The sequence below is a fragment of the Artemia sp. Qi Xiang Cuo genome, chromosome 11 (genome assembly GCF_049724085.1).
Source record: "Artemia sp. Qi Xiang Cuo chromosome 11, ASM4972408v1, whole genome shotgun sequence".
Lineage (NCBI taxonomy): Eukaryota > Metazoa > Arthropoda > Branchiopoda > Anostraca > Artemiidae > Artemia > Artemia sp. Qi Xiang Cuo.
The window spans coordinates 58566765-58585326 of record NC_142804.1 but is presented as its reverse complement, the minus strand read 5'-3'; the positions used below and the strand labels follow the sequence as shown (position 1 = coordinate 58585326).

General features: G+C 35.1%; 1 protein-coding gene across 1 annotated transcript in view; it reads left to right on the top strand.

Moving 5' to 3' along the window:
- The window catches only part of LOC148947176 (dimethyladenosine transferase), a 35366-nt gene extending 17006 nt beyond the window's left edge, over nucleotides 1–18360 (top strand). The window contains exons 3-6 of the mRNA XM_089097303.1: nucleotides 5019–5197; nucleotides 7692–8064; nucleotides 9382–9488; nucleotides 18208–18360. Of these exons, the coding sequence (XP_088953429.1) occupies nucleotides 5019–5197; nucleotides 7692–8064; nucleotides 9382–9488; nucleotides 18208–18250 (702 nt within the window). The 3' untranslated portion in view covers nucleotides 18251–18360. The remainder of the gene's footprint in view (nucleotides 1–5018; nucleotides 5198–7691; nucleotides 8065–9381; nucleotides 9489–18207) is intronic.
- Nucleotides 18361–18562: the final 202 nt, after the last annotated feature.

Sequence of the window (18562 nt, the reverse complement as noted above, 5' to 3'; positions counted from 1 at the left end):
TTATGGACTCAATCTTGTCAGATAAATTGAAAATATAAATGGAACTATTCTGTAATACTACATTAAGTTAATTAAATTGTGAAAAATATCAATTCTAAAAAATGCAAGCGGTTGAGGCCAATTATAATCATAGACCATGGAAGCCAACTGAAAAGCCTGACCTTCAAAAAAGAGTTGTGCTTCATTATTATTTTCAAACATTCTTGTGAGTATTTCTCTTCGAGATAATCATCGCACCTCTGTAAGAAAAAGCACTGTGATATATAGGGTGTCCATATTTTCACACAACAATTTAAATAGTCTTGATTTTATTTCACTTTCCTTAATATAATTCACATGTTTGACTGTTTCGTCGAGAAATTCAATAAACAAGGAAGGGGGTTTAAAGCTAGGCTTTGCCTATGGAAACTGCAATGACTACAGGAAACTTGAGTAGCTACCTTTTTCATGCAACCCCTCAAGCCTTTTTAACAGCCATCATCAGAAACACTACAGCAATTTTTCCAGCCATTTTCACGTTGGCTGAAATAACTTTCGATTGCATTTAATATTTCCTCACTAGTGTTTTGTATGTAAATGTCGCATTCATCATCAGCATTTGTTTTATCATGATTATTTATTTTATACTAGATATAGCACAAACAAAAAGAGCGAAAAAAAACTGGGTCCCCAGAAGCAAGGTTGCGGAGGGTTCATTAAACATTTTTGAAACTAAAAACTGACAAGACACGTGGAAATGACTCAGTAAATTAAAATAGCTTAATTAAGTCAAATAACTTAAAATAACAATAATTTAAAATAAATAAATAAATTAACATTTTAAGGATTAACAGTGAAGTTTCAAATATCCGTTTGATAAAATGTTTCCACATACAATAGACTATGGTTTCTGACAATTATCATCAAACGTGACAACGCATTGATGTTTTGAGTTCTTTTGATAAAGGTTGACTTAGCACTTATTTTACTTATGACCACACTGTTGTCCGTTGATGCACTTTCATCTAATTGCGATTATAAATTAGATTGGTTTACTCTGCTCCTTGCTGAGGCTGCCGACTTACTCTGCTCAGTGTCTGCTGTTGTAGTAGAGGTTTTAAGTGTTCTAGTTCTCAACCGCTTATCCATTTTAGCACACAAATGATCACTCAGTAACCGGGCTTGTATTTACAACAAAAACTAAAGAATAATACGACAGTAGCAAAGTAGCTAATGATTGTAATAATTAAGCAGGTTGCATTGCAAGTAACTTGTTGAAAAACGAACAAGTGATTCATGGAGAATGAAGACTATTGAATTGATTGAAAAAAAAAAGGAAGAAAAAGATTGCGTGCCACACTAAAAGGTCAATCGTTGTGTGATAGTTATGGGTCTGCCTACGGTAATTTAGTGTGGTAAAGACAAAGAGCAGTTGCCTGACTGCCTTACAAGTGAATGTGTAACATGGGAACAACCGGCAGTTCGTATGATATTTTGCGTGGGCAACATGACAGACGGTTCCCTGAAACTTTTGTAATAAAAAATCGTACATTTTTTACATTTTTCATGTTTTTCATCCTTATGTTTTCCATTGCTTCCCTGCGCTGTTAATAATATCCACTCACTTACCCTGATCAACAACACGTCAAGTATACTGCGTAAATTTTCATTGCCAATGACCAAGATGTTGATTTTGCCATTACTGATATTTTCTTGCCTACCCTCGCCCCTCATCGGCTTCTACGTACCCCTGGGGATACGCATACCACATGTTTGGAGCCACTAATCTAATCAATCTCAAGTCTTAGAAGCAACAGTTTGTTAATCATAGGCGGCACAATAGCGCTGCCTAAGTAAAGAACAATGTTGGCAAATGTATTATTTTTGGTTTCTAGCGTTTCTTTAGACCAGGCTTCGTATCGAAGGAGTTGTCGTAAAAACTTCGAAAAGGGTTCATTCGGTTGGAAATTGGAAGGGCTTGTGCCCTTTTTAATAGCCGAAAGCTATTGGAAGGCAACTAACACCCTTTCCAGGCCCACCATTTCCCCAAACAAATGCCTACTATTTCAAAAAACAAATCCATTCAAAATTTTGAGATAGCCCTTTTGTTCAACGTAGTTTAAAGTTCTGGAAATTAGGTTTTTGAGGATGACAGCCCCCCCACAGCCCTAAGGACAAGGGTTGTACGTTATGCCTTGGGGGCATATATGGCTTTTATAGAAAGCGTTGTTTTAGAAACTTCAAAAAGGGCTCATTGAATTGGAAATTGAAAGGGCTACTTTTTTTTAACAGTCGAAAGTGAAAGGAGGGCAACTAATCCCCCTCTCACGCCCACCATTTCCCCAAACACATCCAATCAAAGTATTGAGATAGCCATTTTTTTCAACGTAGTTGAAAGTTCTGGAAATTAGGTCTTTGAGGATGGCAACCCCCCCCCCCCCACAGCCCTCAAGGAAAGGGTTGTAAGTTATGTCCTGGGGGCATATATGGCTTTTATAGAAAGCGTTGTTGTAGAAACTTCAAAAAGGGCTCATTTAATTGGGACTTGAAAAGGCTAGTTTTCTTTTTAACTGTCGAAAGTGATTGAAGGGCAACTAACGCCCCTCTCGCGCCCACCATTTCCCCAAACAAATCCAATCAAAATTTTGAGATATACATTTTGTTGAAAAGTATTGAAAATTCTGTAAATTAGGTCTTTGAGGATGACAAACCCCCAAACCCCTAATGGCAAGGGTTGAAAGTTATGCCCTGAGGACATATAGGGTTTTTATAGTTAGAGTTGTCGTATAAACTTCAAAAAGGGCTCATTAATTTGGGAATTTAAAGGGCTAGTGACCTTTTAAATATTCAAAAGTGTTTGCAGGGCAACTAACCCCCCTCTCACGCCCACCATTTCCCCAAACACAAATTTTGAAATAGTCATTTTGTTCAACGTAGTTGAAAGTTCTGGAAATTAGGTCTTTGAGGATGACACCCCCCCCCCCCACAGCCCTCAGGGCAAGGGTTGTAAGTTATGCCTCGGGGGCATATAAGGTTTTATAGAAAGGGTTATTGTAGAAAATTCCAAAAGGGCTCATTTGATTTGAAATTGAAAGGGCTAGATCCCTTTTTAATAGCAGAAAGTGATTGGAGGGCAATTATACCCCCTCTTTCGCCCACCATTTCCTCAAAAACATCCAATCAAAGTTTTGAGATAGCCATTTTTTTCAACGAAGTTGAAAGTTCTGGAAATTATGTCTTTGAGAATGACAGCCCCCCCCCCCACACACACCCCTCAGGGCAAGGGTTGTAATTTATGCCCAGGGGCATATAAGGTTTTTATAGGAAATGTTGTTGTAGAAACTTCAAAAAGGGCCCATTCGATTGGAAATTGAAAGGACTAGTGCCCTTATTAATAGTCGAAAGTTATTGGAGGGCAACTAATCCCCTCTCATGCCTACCATTTCCCAAAACACACCCAATCAGAGTCTTGAGATAGCTCTTTTGTTCAACGTAGTTTAAATTTCTGGAAATTAGGTTTTTGAGGGTGACAAACCCCACCCTCCTACAACCCCCCGGGCAAGGGTTGTAAGTTATGCCCTGGGGGCATATAAGGTTTTTATAAATAGCGTTGTCACAGAAACTCCAAAAAGGGCTCATTCAATTGGAAATTGAAAGGACTAATTTTCTTTTTAATAGTCGAAAGTACTGAGGGGGTAACGAATCCCCCTCTCAAGCCCACCATTTTGCCGAACCAATCCACTCAAAATTTTGAGATTACTATTTTTCTTAACGGAGTTATAAATTATGGAAATTAGGTGTTTGAGGATAAAATTTCAAGAAAGCCATTTAGCCAAAAAAAAGTAAAATTAGTATGCAAATTTTGTTTTAATTATTCATATACTGTGAGCCAAATCAAAGCTGCATTAATTCAAAAACGTTCAGAAATTAAATAAAAAAACAAGTTTTTTCACTGAAAGTAAGGAGAGACATTAAAACTTAAAACGAAATTATTCCGTATATAGAAATTATTCCGTATATAAAGAAATTATTCCGTATATAGAAGGGGTTATCCTCTCCTCAACGCCTCGCTCTTTATGCTATTTTTTTATTGTTTTAAAAAATAAATTTGTGAGACATAGTCAAACTTTAGCGTAAAGAGGGAGGCGTTGAGGAAGAGACAGCCCCTTTCATATAGGCTACGGAATAATTTCTGTTCGTTTTAAGTTTTAGTGTCGCTCCTTACTTTCAGTTAAAAAAACTTTTTTATTTTGAAAGTAAAGAATAACGTTAAAGCCCATCATGAAAAGAACTTATTCCGTACAGGAGGGCGTCTGGCCCTTTCTCATCCATACCTCCACCTCAAGGTCACAGCTTAAGAGTATGCTCATTAGATCAGAAAAAGTAATTTTTTAAAGTCCAGAAGGATTGGAGACCAACCAACCACGTGGGGTGTAGGATTTCCCGGGGGGGGGGCTATTTTCCGTGGGGGGAGGGGTAATTTTCGAGGGGCTGTATTTTCCACTGAGGGTATTTTTTTTGTTGGGGGGGGGGCTACCAAAATAAGACTCCCTTTTAGCTCTACCTAAAATCTTATTGTAAATTTTATTTGTTGTATATTGTAAAGTATATTGTAGATTGACTTTGATTTGAATCAGCCAAGATTCCACAATTTTAGTGTGCTAAATCCACAAAATGTCAAAACAGATAATTGAAGACAGGAAAGAAGGTGCCGCATAACTAAGAATAATTTAGAAATTTTTGAGAACAAAATCACTGTGGCCATTTGAGTGATATTCTAGTTACTTAATTACTTAATTACTTAGTTACTTAATTTTGAAAAAAAAAATCACTGAAAAAAAATGAAATTAAAAATGTCTTAAAAAGGAATTAAAATATTTCTTAAGATATTGTTGCATGAAGAAAAAAACCTTGTGTGACTTTTGGGTGACAATTTAAGTCAATTGTTATACCTAGTACTTAAAAATGTGTATGTCCAGTATGCGTATATTCTGCTATATACAGTATTTCGAATGATACTAACTTTGGTCTTTTAATAGGTAATAGCCTGTGAAGTAGATCCTCGGATGGTTGCAGAATTACAGAAGAGAGTTCAAGGCACTTCAATGCAATCAAAACTAGAAATTAAAATTGGAGATGCACTTAAGACAGATCTACCATATTTTGATCTGTGTGTAGCAAATTTACCATATCAAATATCATCACCAATTGTGTTTAGGTAAGTTTGAATTTTATACCTTGCATTACAGTAGGCGTGTGAAATTTGTCTATCATGAGAATCATGGAAACACATATCTCCATGCAGAAAGGAGAAACTAGGGACTCGCCCTGTACAGTCGGTCCTATCAACAAAAACTTTTTTTTTATATATAATTCCCGGTCAGGACGGATCATGACCAAGGAGAAATCATCAAAGAAAGTGTAAAGGCTCAATGCTAGTCTCTGACGCTCTAAAGAAGTTTGAGAACAGACCCGAGTTAGTCCCTTTTATTTTATTTATTTATTTAATCGTAATTACTGACAAAAAACATACGCAGTATTTACGTACTTGTTGTTGTTTAAAAGAATTTTATGGCCTGTTGATTAGCGGTAATTTTTAAATTCTACTCTTTGTATTCGGAGGAAATAAAAAGTTTGAATTGAATTGAATACCCCCCAAATGCCACAGCATGATATAGAGGAGGGATAACAAAAAAAAAACAAACAAACAACTTAACATAAACCTCACAAGGGGTTTTAAAAACACAACTACAAAATATTACCGCAGAGCTGTTGAATTTGGGGCGAAATGCATGCCAGGGCTATAAACTTTACCTGGAAGTTGAGCAATCTAGACAGGCTGAAGAGGAGTCTAAAAGGAAAGAATAAGAAGAGGAAAAAAAGAGAAAGAGAAAAACAAGTTAAAGAATCACTCCTTTCTAAAGATTAATGCGCCGCATTGTCAGATAATAGTCATCTAATAAGAGTAAAAATGGTATTTTTAAATTTTCGGGACCTCCTCCAGGAAATATACCCCGTCCCCCTAAAACAGCTGGTGCCATATCATATCGGCATTGTCAACGATCTCAGCCATGTCCTCGTGTACTTACAAATGGTGTTATAGCCATAATTTTGCCATAATGGGTAAATAAAGCCATAATATATTTGCTTATTGTGCAAATAATCGATAAAGCCATAATATAGCCATAATTTTACCAATCGATCAGAGCAATTTGTACGTCAAAGAGAAAATAAATCGATTGGTCCAGAGTTCTTATGCTAAGTTATGTAAATATGTGAACGGAACTTTTAGCTATGTGGTTCTCTGTACTGTTTAGAAAAAAGAATTGCAGCAATTTACCTCGTAACTTTTAGTGAACAAAATCAAAGTTTTAACGAATTAGTACCGTTAATAAAATAAAGAAAATTCCTAACTTTGATTCTGGATATTTTGGCCGTATACCATTGTGCCTAAAACCAAAGGAACTATTCGTTGTTTCTTGAGACGGACTTAAGCACGTAAGCAGAAATTTTCTATTGTGGGGGGCGGGGGGTAAAAGCTATTGAGAGTAATAGGTAAATTTGATTGAAAACATTGGGAACTCCGGTGAATTTTGTATAAATTCTAGGAGCTCAGGGGGTAGGTTCAAAGTCCCCCTGCCCACGTCTATACGCACATATGATTGTTTTTGTGATAAGTGTCTCGTTGTGCTTTCCACGGAAAGACCTGTGCTGCACTTAATCTTTATTGATCTAGTGCTTGGTTACTGGTAAATTTTTTACTCTAATATCCTCGTATCAATAAACAAAAAATTGAGTTTTAGAATTCACGGAATTAAGTAGGTCCAACATTAAAGAGAGAGGGAATCAAGTAAAATCTTTATGTTGTAATTTGTTAGATAAAAAGGTTCAAAAAGAAAGTTGTAAAAGGAAGGAAAAAAGTAATACTAAAACTGAAAATGGACAGAAATAAAGCTATACAATGAACATAACTTAAAACAAACAGTAAAATGAAATTATATGAAACAAACAAATAATTATATGAATGACCAAATGGAACCTGAAACTACTATTTAACTGACCCGTTAATCCTCTTGAGGGTAGAGGATTGTTTGTGCTTTACTGAAAGCGTTTTATGTTTCGAAGAGTGGGTTTTTCGATAAAAACAAAACAAAGAATAAAATTTCTGTTACAGATTTAAAGATAAGAGATGCCACGAATAAGAGTAGGGCTGCTGCCCCCTCAAACCCTCTAAATAGCCATCGCTATTTACTTTCTACTACAAACAATATTTATTTCAAATAGTGTTTCTTACTCCACTGGGCATGCTTGCTACAGTGTATTCACATTATTAGATGCTGGGGAGACAGGCTGTGATTGAGAAATAAATATTTAAGTGTATAAGTTCGCGTTATTTGGGGACATTATGTCACCAAGTGAGGAAATTTAGTTTTCTAAGTAATTATGGCTGTTAATAGAATACAGAAAAACCCCCACTTTGATCCTGAATAATTTAGCTACCGTATATACCATTATGCCTTAAAACAAAGATAACATCCGTATTTCAAGATATATTAATTAATTATTTTTTAACGTAAGTTATTTTAGCCCTTATATATAGCCCTTATATATTATATATTTAGCCCTTATATATTTTATTTATATAGCCCTTATATATCGAATTGTCAAATTGAATACCCGTACATTAAAAACACATTTTTTTTTTCTTTCAGGCTGCTTTTGCATCGTCCGATTTTCAGACATGCTCTTCTAATGTTTCAAAGGGAATTTGCCATGAGACTTGTTGCCAAACCTGGTGACAAACTATACTGTCGACTTTCAGTGAACACTCAACTTTTGGCTAAAGTAGACCTGGTGATGAAAGTGGGAAAGAATAATTTCAAACCTCCGCCAAAAGTTGAAAGCAATGTTGTCAGAATAGAGCCGAAAAATCCTCCACCGCCGATTAATTTCAAAGAATGGGATGGATTAACACGAATTGTGTTTGGAAGGAAGAATAAAACCCTTGGTGCTACCTTCAAGCATAACACTGTTTCAAACGTCTTGGAAAAAAACTATAGAATCCATTGCTCAGTCAATAATTTGGTAAGCCTTCGTAGTATCATTACTTTGTTTACTCACGTAGTTAGGGATGGGATGTTGCCGTAATTAGGGCCCTTCGGCATGTGCTACTGCAATAATTAGGGATAAAGTGTAGTTTTGAGCGTTAGAATACTTTTTATTAGTAGCAGTAGTGTAACATGTAGTGAAAATTCAATACAAAAATCAGTCAGCAGCATACCATCCACCCCTCTAGATTCTTTAGCTTTTCCAGCTTTTTCAAAATACCTTTTTTGCTATTTCCTTTGAAAAATTCCTGTTTTTGGTATTTTCATTGAAAAAATCGTACAAAAAAAAACGGCCCCATCCCCTGGTATATTTCCGACGCAAAGCGCCGTGAATTTTCTGGATCAAACACCAAAAAGCGTGTGCTTGACAAACTTGAAAAGTAGAGTAGTAAGCTTAGTATAAAACATATCAAGTTCTTTCCCCCTTCAAACTCTTCAATTTGAACTAAATGAACCAAAGTCTCAGCTTGCGATTGTGTACTACTAAATAAGAACAACAAAAAATGAAATAAAATATTAATAAATCGAATAAATAAACTGAGATGATTTTTTTTCATCTGTTATGAGAATTAAAAATTACGGTTTATTAATTACGGTTGCATATACTAGGGTAAATGCAAAAAGGATAATTAAAAAAGTTATTAAAAATTATATGAGTGCACCTGATACAAAAATAACGAGTTCTTATCCTTTTCAAACTATTGGGCTTCTCTCTATTCTGACAATTTGTTTTTGTCAATTCTAGTAATATTGATAACATGCTGACTACAACTGCATATCGGAGTAAATTTGTAGATGACATAGGTGCACATATTGTTGGGGGAGGGATAGGGGGCAAACTGCTAAATGTGCGCGTTTAAGGCCTGCTTTCTGCAGGGATAAGGGGATTTTGGTCACCTTCAAAGGAAGAACCCATCCACTGACTTGCGCTCAAAAATTCACATGTTAACGTTGCTTTGTTGTTTCGCTTGATAATCGTTTTCGGTCTATTGACCTGTATGTAAGTAATTATCATGCCAAATAAACGCCAAAAATTGCTGTACAACTTAAATTTAGCTGTTGTACTAATGCATCACATATAATATTATCAATAAATTTTATTTTAGGGATTTATCAGTCGAGGATGGAAGCGTGTCTTAAAAATCTTACTTTTCTCGTAGTTATTTAGACTTGTGTTTTTCTGAATAGGGGGGGGGGGTCCTTTTCACGAATCATGTGGGAGCTTTTCCCTAGTTGTAGGAATGTTTAAGGTATTGTGTTTAATTTGAATTTGGAAGTATTTTTCCTTTTCCAGCCTATCTCGGAAGAATTTTCGATGAAAGACAAAATTGAACAGATTTTAAAAGAGATTGACTTTGATCAAAAGCGTGCCAGGATGATGGACATGGATGATTTTATATTGTAAGTAACAGCAAATCAGTTATTTAGAAAAGCTTATTAGAAATAATATGTACCAGGACGAACCTTATCGACAGGATTTTGAGGGGTTTAATCCATTGAATTTCAAGTCAATGATTTATGATTCTGTGATTGACTTTTCTTTAAAGTTGGATGTTTCTTTAGTGAAACATGAATTGATTCCACTTTTTCTCGTAAAGTGTAAGTTTTAACTGAATTATTTAATTATGTGAATTATTTATGATTCATTCATTGTTTTTTCTTTAAAATTGGATCTTTCTTTAGGGAAACATGGACTTAGTTCCCTTTTTTTCCTATAAGAAGTAAATTTCAACTTAATTATGTTAATTATTTATGATTCCTGCGTCGCTTTTCCTTGAAATTTGGATCTTACTTTAGTAAAACACGAACTTAATTCCCTTTTTCCCTGCAAAGGCTAAGTTTCAACTCAATTATTGAATTCTGTAAATCATCTATGATTTCTTCGTTGATTTTCCTTTAAAATTGGATCTTTCTTTAGTATAAGATTTGTCTTTAAATGTCGCTGTTTCGGAAGATGGCAAGAAAATCGCTAGAGTTAAACTAACGGGCTCGGAATGCTGATGATGCTTAGGGATGAATCTAAATATTTTAGGGTTAAATAAATCCCAATATTAATCTCTTTTATGCTGAAAGTTATATTTGATAGATGGCGTTGTTGTATTGGAACTAGAATGCTAGAGCTTCTTCCGTCAAAATATGCTCCTTAAATCTAATATTTTCCGAGGTCTTGCAGCTGAGCTAAGTATCGGCTAATCCTTTTATTTTTCTACCCAGATTACGGTTTTGTCGGAACTAGGAAGTAGATATAAATTGTTTGTTCAATGAAAAGTACTCAAGCTTCTGCTCTTGTTCAATTGCTTCGTGGTAGAGATCACATAGAAAAACCTTTACGCGGGGTAAGGTAAGTGTTTTGGTCGGAGGGAGTTGAATGATTTAAATGTCAGCTTTTAGAGTCTAACATATGGAGTATTATGTTTAGAATTATTTTTATTAAAAAAGCTCTGTTTTTTACTACCAAATATGGAGACAACGCAATTTACAAAGATATTCTGCATTAAAGCAATTTTACAAATTTAAATTAAGCTAGGATTATGAATAGAAATTGATTATCAATGAAGAGACTAACTAGATTAATAAGATTAATAGTGTTAACTAGATTAACGGTTGAGAAAAAAAGGTCTGTGGATTATCATTATAGGTTTTGGTTGCAAAATTTTAACTAGAAATAAAACACAATTTTTATTGACAGTCTGGATTTAGCAAAACAGTCTGGGCTTGTGACAAGACCAAACAGTCAGACCCAAGACATAAACCTAGACAATCCAAAACTAATTTTTTTTATTAGCACAGCTCTCTGAGCTTGTGAATTCGGTCATTCGACTGACACTCTTGGCAGACCCCCCCCCCCCCTATTGAGCTTTAGATGCTTGTTGTCTTACAAATTCTGGCACCTTATTGGTCAACCAATATTTAATGAATTTTTTGTCAGATCAACTATCTGAGTTTGTGAATTGGGTCACTTGCCAACCTGGAAATCTAGGTAGTTGGGCCCCTCTATTAGGCTTTGGACGCTTGTTTACCTTCCATTCCAGGCAAATTAACGGTCCTGAGTCAATTCTAAAATCTTGGTCGAACTGCCCGAGACTCTAGGCGGGCTTGCCTTTCCAAAAGCTAACACGCAAGTATTTGTCCAATAAGAGAGTCATACTTACTCCCGCCGTTTACCCGTGCCATTTAACTAAACACTTGGAAAACTATACGTCTCACCATTCGCCTGCGAGTCCAGAGGATTTGTTGGTCATGTGTCAATCCTATGCCACGGTTTTCCACCTTTAGACCACAGGCGGTCAAGCTTATTAGGCTTAGGTCACTCCTTCGTCTGTGAGTTCAAGCAAATTCAGTCCCCCATTTTGCATACAAGTCCAGTGGACATTGTCCGTCACGCGTCAACCCAAAATAAATCTGGTTTTTCGTCCCTTAGGTCTATGACTGTCTACCTTAGTTCCTTCCTAGGAATGATGTATGGACGGATAGATGATAGACTTATCTATCAACAAGTGAAATGACATAATTTTTTATACAATCCTATAAAAGGCTTATGCCAGATTTGTGTCTCACCCGGACTATCTGTCTTGGCTTTTTCTGCAATTAAACCATTGCTTGATGCCCGCAACTACTTGATTTTAATTAAAAATCAACAGACTCGGACTCGCATTCCGTGGACTCGGAATTGGGCGGAAAATCAATCCGATCTTTCATCCCTTAGTTCTATGACTATCTACCTTAGTTCTGCCCTAGGAATGATGTATGGACCGATGGATGATAGCCTTATCTATCAACAAGTGAAATGACATAATTTTGATACAATCCTAAAATGGGCTTATGCCAGATTTGCCTCTCACCCGGACTATCTGTCTTGGCTTTTTCTACAATTAAACCATGGCTTGATGCCCGCAATTACTTGACTAACATGTGGAGTTTTATGTTCAGAATTATTTTTATTAAAAAAAAAAACTCTGTTTTTACTCCTCCCGATTGGGAGACAACGCAATTTACAAAGATATTCTAAATTGAAACAATTTTACAAATTTAAATTAAGCCATGATTATGCATAAAAATTGATTTACAACGAAGAGATTAACTAGATTAATTAGATTAACTGTCTTAACTAGATTAACAGTGGAGAAAAATAGTTTTTTTTTATTTGTGAGGTGAAGCTGCCAGAGTCCTTACTTCTGGCTTGAAGAAGAAAAGTCAAGCCAGTAATTATAAATTTGGGTTGTTTTGGAACGGTTGTTTCAACTAAAAGTATATTTGGTTTACATGAAAATGCTCAAATAAATTTAAAGTTAAGCATCAATCAAAAGCACAACATTTTCCCTTTTGTATGGTTTACTTTTCCGAAGTGCAGTCACAAAATGAGAAATTCAATTCACACTACATAAACAGAAACAGAAAAGAACAACATTTTCCCTTTTGTGTGGTTTGCTTTTCCGAAGTGCTGTCACAAAATGAGAAATTCAATTCACACAAAATAAACAGAAACAGAAAAGCACAACATTTTCCCTTTTGTGTGGTTTGCTTTTCCGAAGTGCTGTCACAACATGAGAAATTCAATTCACACTACATAAACAGAAACAGAAAAGCACAACATTTTCCCTTTTGTGTGGTTTGCTTTTCCGAAGGGCTGTCAAAAAATGAGAAATTCAATTCACACTAAATAAACAGAAAAAGAAAAGCACAACATTTTCCCTTTTGTATGGTTTGCTTTTCCGAAGGGCTGTCACAAAATGAGAAATTCAATTCACACTACATAAACAGAAACAGAAAAGCACAACATTTTCCCTTTTGTATGGTTTACTTTTCCGAAGTGCAGTCACAAAATGAGAAATTCAATTCACACTACATAAACAGAAACAGAAAAGAACAACATTTTCCCTTTTGTATGGTTTGCTTTTCCGAAGTGCTGTCACAAAATGAGAAATTCAATTCACACTACATACACAGAAACAGAAAAGCACAACATTTTCCCTTTTGTATGGTTTGCTTTTCCGAAGGGCTGTCACAAAATGAGAAATTCAATTCACACTACATAAACAGAAAACAGAGACAGAAAAGCACAACATTTTCCCTTTTGTATGTTTTACTTTTCCAAAGTGCAGTCACAAAATGAGAAATTCAATTCACACTACATAAACAGAAACAGAAAAGCACAACATTTTCCCTTTTGTGTGGTTTGCTTTTCCGAAGGGCTGTCACAAAATGAGAAATTCAATTCACACTACATAAACAGAAACAGAAAAGCACAACATTTTCCCTTTTGTATGGTTTGCTTTTCCGAAGGGCTGTCACAAAATGAGAAATTCAATTCACACGACATAAACAGAGAACAGAAACAGAAAAGCACCACATTTTCCCTTTTGTATGGTTTGCTTTTCCGAAGGGCTGTCACAAAATGAGAAATTCAATTCACACTGCATAAACAGAGAACAGAAACAGAAAAGCACAACATTTTCCCTTTTGTATGGTTTACTTTACCAAAGTGCAGTCACAAAATGAGAAATTCAATTCACACTACATAAACAGAAACAGAAAAGCACAACATTTTCCCTTTTGTGTGGTTTGCTTTTCCGAAGGGCTGTCACAAAATGAGAAATTCAATTCACACTACATAAACAGAAACAGAAAAGCAGAACATTTTCCCTTTTGTATGGTTTGCTTTTCCGAAGGGCTGTCACAAAAAGAGAAATTCAATTTACACTACATAAACAGAGAACAGAAACAGAAAAGCACAACATTTTCACTGTTGTATGTTTTACTTTTCCGAAGTGCAGTCACAAAATGAGAAATTCAATTCACACTACATAAACAGAAACAGAAAAGCACAACATTTTCCCTTTTGTGTGGTTTGCTTTTCCGAAGGGCTGTCACAAAATGAGAAATTCAATTCACACTACATAAACAGAAACAGAAAAGCACAACATTTTCCCTTTTGTATTGTTTGCTTTTCCGAAGGGCTGTCACAAAATGAGAAATTCAATTCACACTACATAAACAGAGAATAGAGTTAGAATAGCACCACATTTTCCCTTTTGTATGGTTTGCTTTTTCGAAGGGCTGTCACAAAATGAGAAATTCAATTCACACTGCATAAACAGAGAACTGAAACAGAAAAGCACAACATTTTCCCTTTTGTATGGTTTGCTTTTCCGAAGGGCTGTCACAAAATGAGAATTTCAATTCACACTGAATAAACAGAGAACAGAAACAGAAAAGCACAACATTTTCCCTTTTGTATGTTTTACTTTTCCGAAGTGCAGTCACAAAATGAGAAATTCAATTCACACTACATAAACAGAAACAGAAAAGCACAACATTTTCCCTTTTGTTTGGTTTGCTTTTCCGAAGGGCTGTCAAAAAATGAGAAATTCAATTCACACTAAATAAACAGAAATAGAAAAGCACAACATTTTCCCTTTTGTATGGTTTGCTTTTCCGAAGGGCTGTCACAAAATGAGAAATTCAATTCACACTACATAAACAGAGAACAGAAACAGAAAAGCACAACATTTTCCCTTTTGTATGGTTTGCTTTTCCGAAGGGCTGTAACAAAATGAGAAATTCAATTCACACTACATAAACAGAGAACAGAAACAGAAAAGCACAACATTTTCCATTTTTTATGGTTTACTTTTCCGAAGTGCAGTCACAAAATGAGAAATTCAATTCACACTACATAAACAGAAACAGAAAAGCACAACATTTTCCCTTTTGTATGGTTTGCTTTTCCGAAGGGCTGTCAAAAAATGAGAAATTCAATTCACACTAAATAAACAGAAATAGAAAAGCACAACATTTTCCCTTTTGTATGGTTTGCTTTTCCGAAGGGCTGTCACAAAATGAGAAATTAAATTCACACTACATAAACACACAACAGAAACAGAAAAGCACAACATTTTCCCTTTTGTATGGTTTGCTTTTCCGAAGGGCTGTCACAAAATGAGAAATTCGATTCACACTACATAAACAGAAAACAGAGACAGAAAAGCACAACATTTTCCCCGTTGTATGTTTTACTTTTCCGAAGTGCAGTCACAAAATGAGAAATTCAATTCACACTACATAAACAGAAACAGAAAAGCACAACATTTTCCCTTTTGTGTGCTTTGCTTTTCCGAAGGGCTGTCACAAAATTAGAAATTCAATTCACACTACATAAACAGAAATAGAAAAGCACAACATTTTCCCTTTTGTATGGTTTGCTTTTTCGAAGGGCTGTCACAAAATGAGAAATTCAATTCACACTGCATAAACAGAGAACAGAATCAGAAAAGCACAACATTTTCCCTTTTGTATGGTTTGCTTTTCCGAAGGGCTGTCACAAAATGAGAAATTCAATTCACACTACATAAACAGAGAACAGAATCAGAAAAGCACAACATTTTCCCTTTTGTATGGTTTGCTTTTCCGAAGGGCTGTCACAAAATGAGAATTTCAATTCACACTAAATAAACAGAAACAGAAAAGCACAACATTTTCCCTTTTGTATGGTTTGCTTTTCCGAAGGGCTGTCAAAAAATGAGAAATTCAATTCACACTAAATAAACAGAAAACAGAAACAGAAAAGCACAACATTTTCACTTTTGTATGGTTTGCTTTTCCGAAGTGCAGTCACTAAATGAAAAATTCAATTCACACTACATAAACAGAAACAGAAAAGCACAACATTTTCCCTTTTGTGTGGTTTGCTTTCCCGAAGTGCTGTCACAAAATGAGAAATTCAATTCACACTAAATAAGCAGAAAACAGAAACAGAAAAGCACAACATTTTCCCTTTTGTATGGTTTGCTTTTCCGAAGGGCTGTCACAAAATGAGAAATTCAATTCACACTACATAAAGAGAGAACAGAATCAGAAAAGCACAACATTTTCCCTTTTGTATGGTTTGATTTTCCGAAGGGCTGTCACAAAAAGAGAAATTCAATTCACACTACATAAACAGAGAACAGAAACAGAAAAGCACAACATTTTCCCTTTTGTATGGTTTGCTTTTCCGAAGGGCTGTCGCAAAATGAGAAATTCAATTCACACTTCATAAACAGAAAACAGAAACAGAAAATCACAACATTTTCCCTTTTGTTTGGTTTGCTTTTCCGATGTGCTGTCACAAAATTAGAATTTAGATACACACTGAATAAAAAGAGAACATACATAGAATATACCCACTTTTTCCCGGGTGTATGTTTTGCTTTTCCGAAGGGCTGTCACAAAATGAGAATTTCGATTCACACTACATAAACAGAAAACAGAGACAGAAAAGCACAACATTTTCCCTTTTGTATGGTTTGCTTTTCCGAAGTGCTGTCACAAAATGAGAAATTTAATTCACACTACTTAAACAGAAACCTTACACAATTAAAAATGTCTATTTCTATGCTCCATTGCTAGCGTAAAAAACCGTCTTAAACTTTCAGGACTTACAAAACACGCCGTCCTTAATTAAACTTTCTCTCTTCACACACTTCTTCTTGCAGCTCATCAATTCTTCTCACTCACCATTATCTGACCCGCAGTCTCGTCATATCACCACACATACGGCAAAAGTAAGGACCATTCTGCCCTTGCATCCCCTTTAAGATTGAACAACCCTGATGGATGAAAATGCACTTCGAAGCATTTAAAATACAAATTGGAGTTTTTATTTTATGTTGGAGTTAAAAAAAAAATCGATAAAGAATTTTAGACAAGCTTTTGCTGGCCGTTGCTCTCCTACGCATATAGTATGTTACGCATTACTGATCTGGGCTGCATATCACTTTATGAGGTTGCTTAAAAAGTTTCCATCTGGTTCTTAAACACTTTCTTACTTGCTGTCAGATTTATCAGTAATTTTTTTAATTTAGGATCCAAAGTCTTTGCTCCCGGATTTTTTTTTCCTGACTTACAAATGTTTTCGAAAAGCCTATCGATAGAAAGTGGTTTAAGTTAAGTCATCTTGGTTGAATGAATTAGGCCATTTGTCTTGGATTTTGTCTATGTATAGTATGAAGTTGGGAAAAACGACACAGGCATATTTTATTGAAATAGATGACAGTATAGTTTCCCTTATCTTAAACCCTGGTTTATCGAGTCCATGTATTGCACTAAATATTGATGAAAAATAATAAACATACCCTATAAGATAGTATAAAGTTTCAATATCAATCCTAAGGAAATATTGTCATCTTGGCCTGTAAAAAGATATACCTAATAGGCAAGTCTAATTCAAGTATTTTCTTCACATTAGTATTGTCTATTCATAGGAAATGCTAAATTCTGTAGTATTGCAATGTACATCACTCTTGTTGCTATAATTTCACCCGAATCATCTTCTTTTTTTTATAAGTTTAACGTCAAATTTTTACAAAATTTATGTTTCATACTGATTGATTGATGTATTCACAGAACGGATTATTGGTCACTGATCTTAATGCTTTGGGCTTCTTGTCTATTAGACAGACTTTTTACAATAAATATTGATTCTAATGATCAATGCCTTTAATATTCTTTTGGTAAAGCCCTATACCTGCTGTTACTATTCTTTTGGAAATTCCTAGAAATTTCAGAAAATTCCTACAGTAAAAATTCCTGACGTAACATCGTAAAAAAAATGTAATACCAAGACTCCTGCAACCAGAATTTCTATTAAAATTCTGACAGGAAAAATTACAACTTTACATGTGGCGTCACTTGGTGCGTTGTGTCCTTTCTCGGTCTTTGCTTTTTATAACAAGTTTGGGAGAATATTAGCATAAGTGTCCCCCACTATCTTGACACTAAAGTTGAATTGGCTGAAGGTGGAGGCTGGCACAAAAACTCTGTTCGCGTTCGCTGATTATCCCATGTATTTTAGTCCTGTTTTGACAAATCACAAAATGGTGCACCTAGCTGTATGACCCATCGAAATAATGCATAAACTTACCCTCCACCATCTGTACTACCTGTTAGTTGTTTTCGTTTGTTCACATTTCTTGATGGTAGAGATCTCATCTTTGGTGGCATAAATCTTATCTTTGGTATTTGTCTTAATGACTATGACTATGACTTAATGACTTAATGAGTCTACAATTTTTTATATTATTATTCTTATTTATTGTAAAAATTTTTGCATTACAGACTAGATATGTTTCTTTTCTTTTAGGTTGCTACACGCTTTTAACAAAGAAGGAATCCATTTTGCGTGATCAATGTGAAGAGTTAAAGAGTTGCCTACTTTGTGTTATTGTTAAAGAGTTGAAGTCAACATCTTTTTGATACTGGTTCAATATGTGAGAGCAGTAAATTGCACCTTGTACCATTTTATGTTTTGTTTTGAGACTTACCATTACGTATACTCTTAAATAGAAAGTAAATGCAAAGATGTAACAAAAAGTATTGATAAAAGAGGAAAATAAGGAAAAAAAGCAAAATGAAGATAGCAGCAAAATAATCAAAAATTGTTTTAGAATAAAACGAATCCAAAAACGGAATAATTTACTGCAAAACCTTAGACTTGA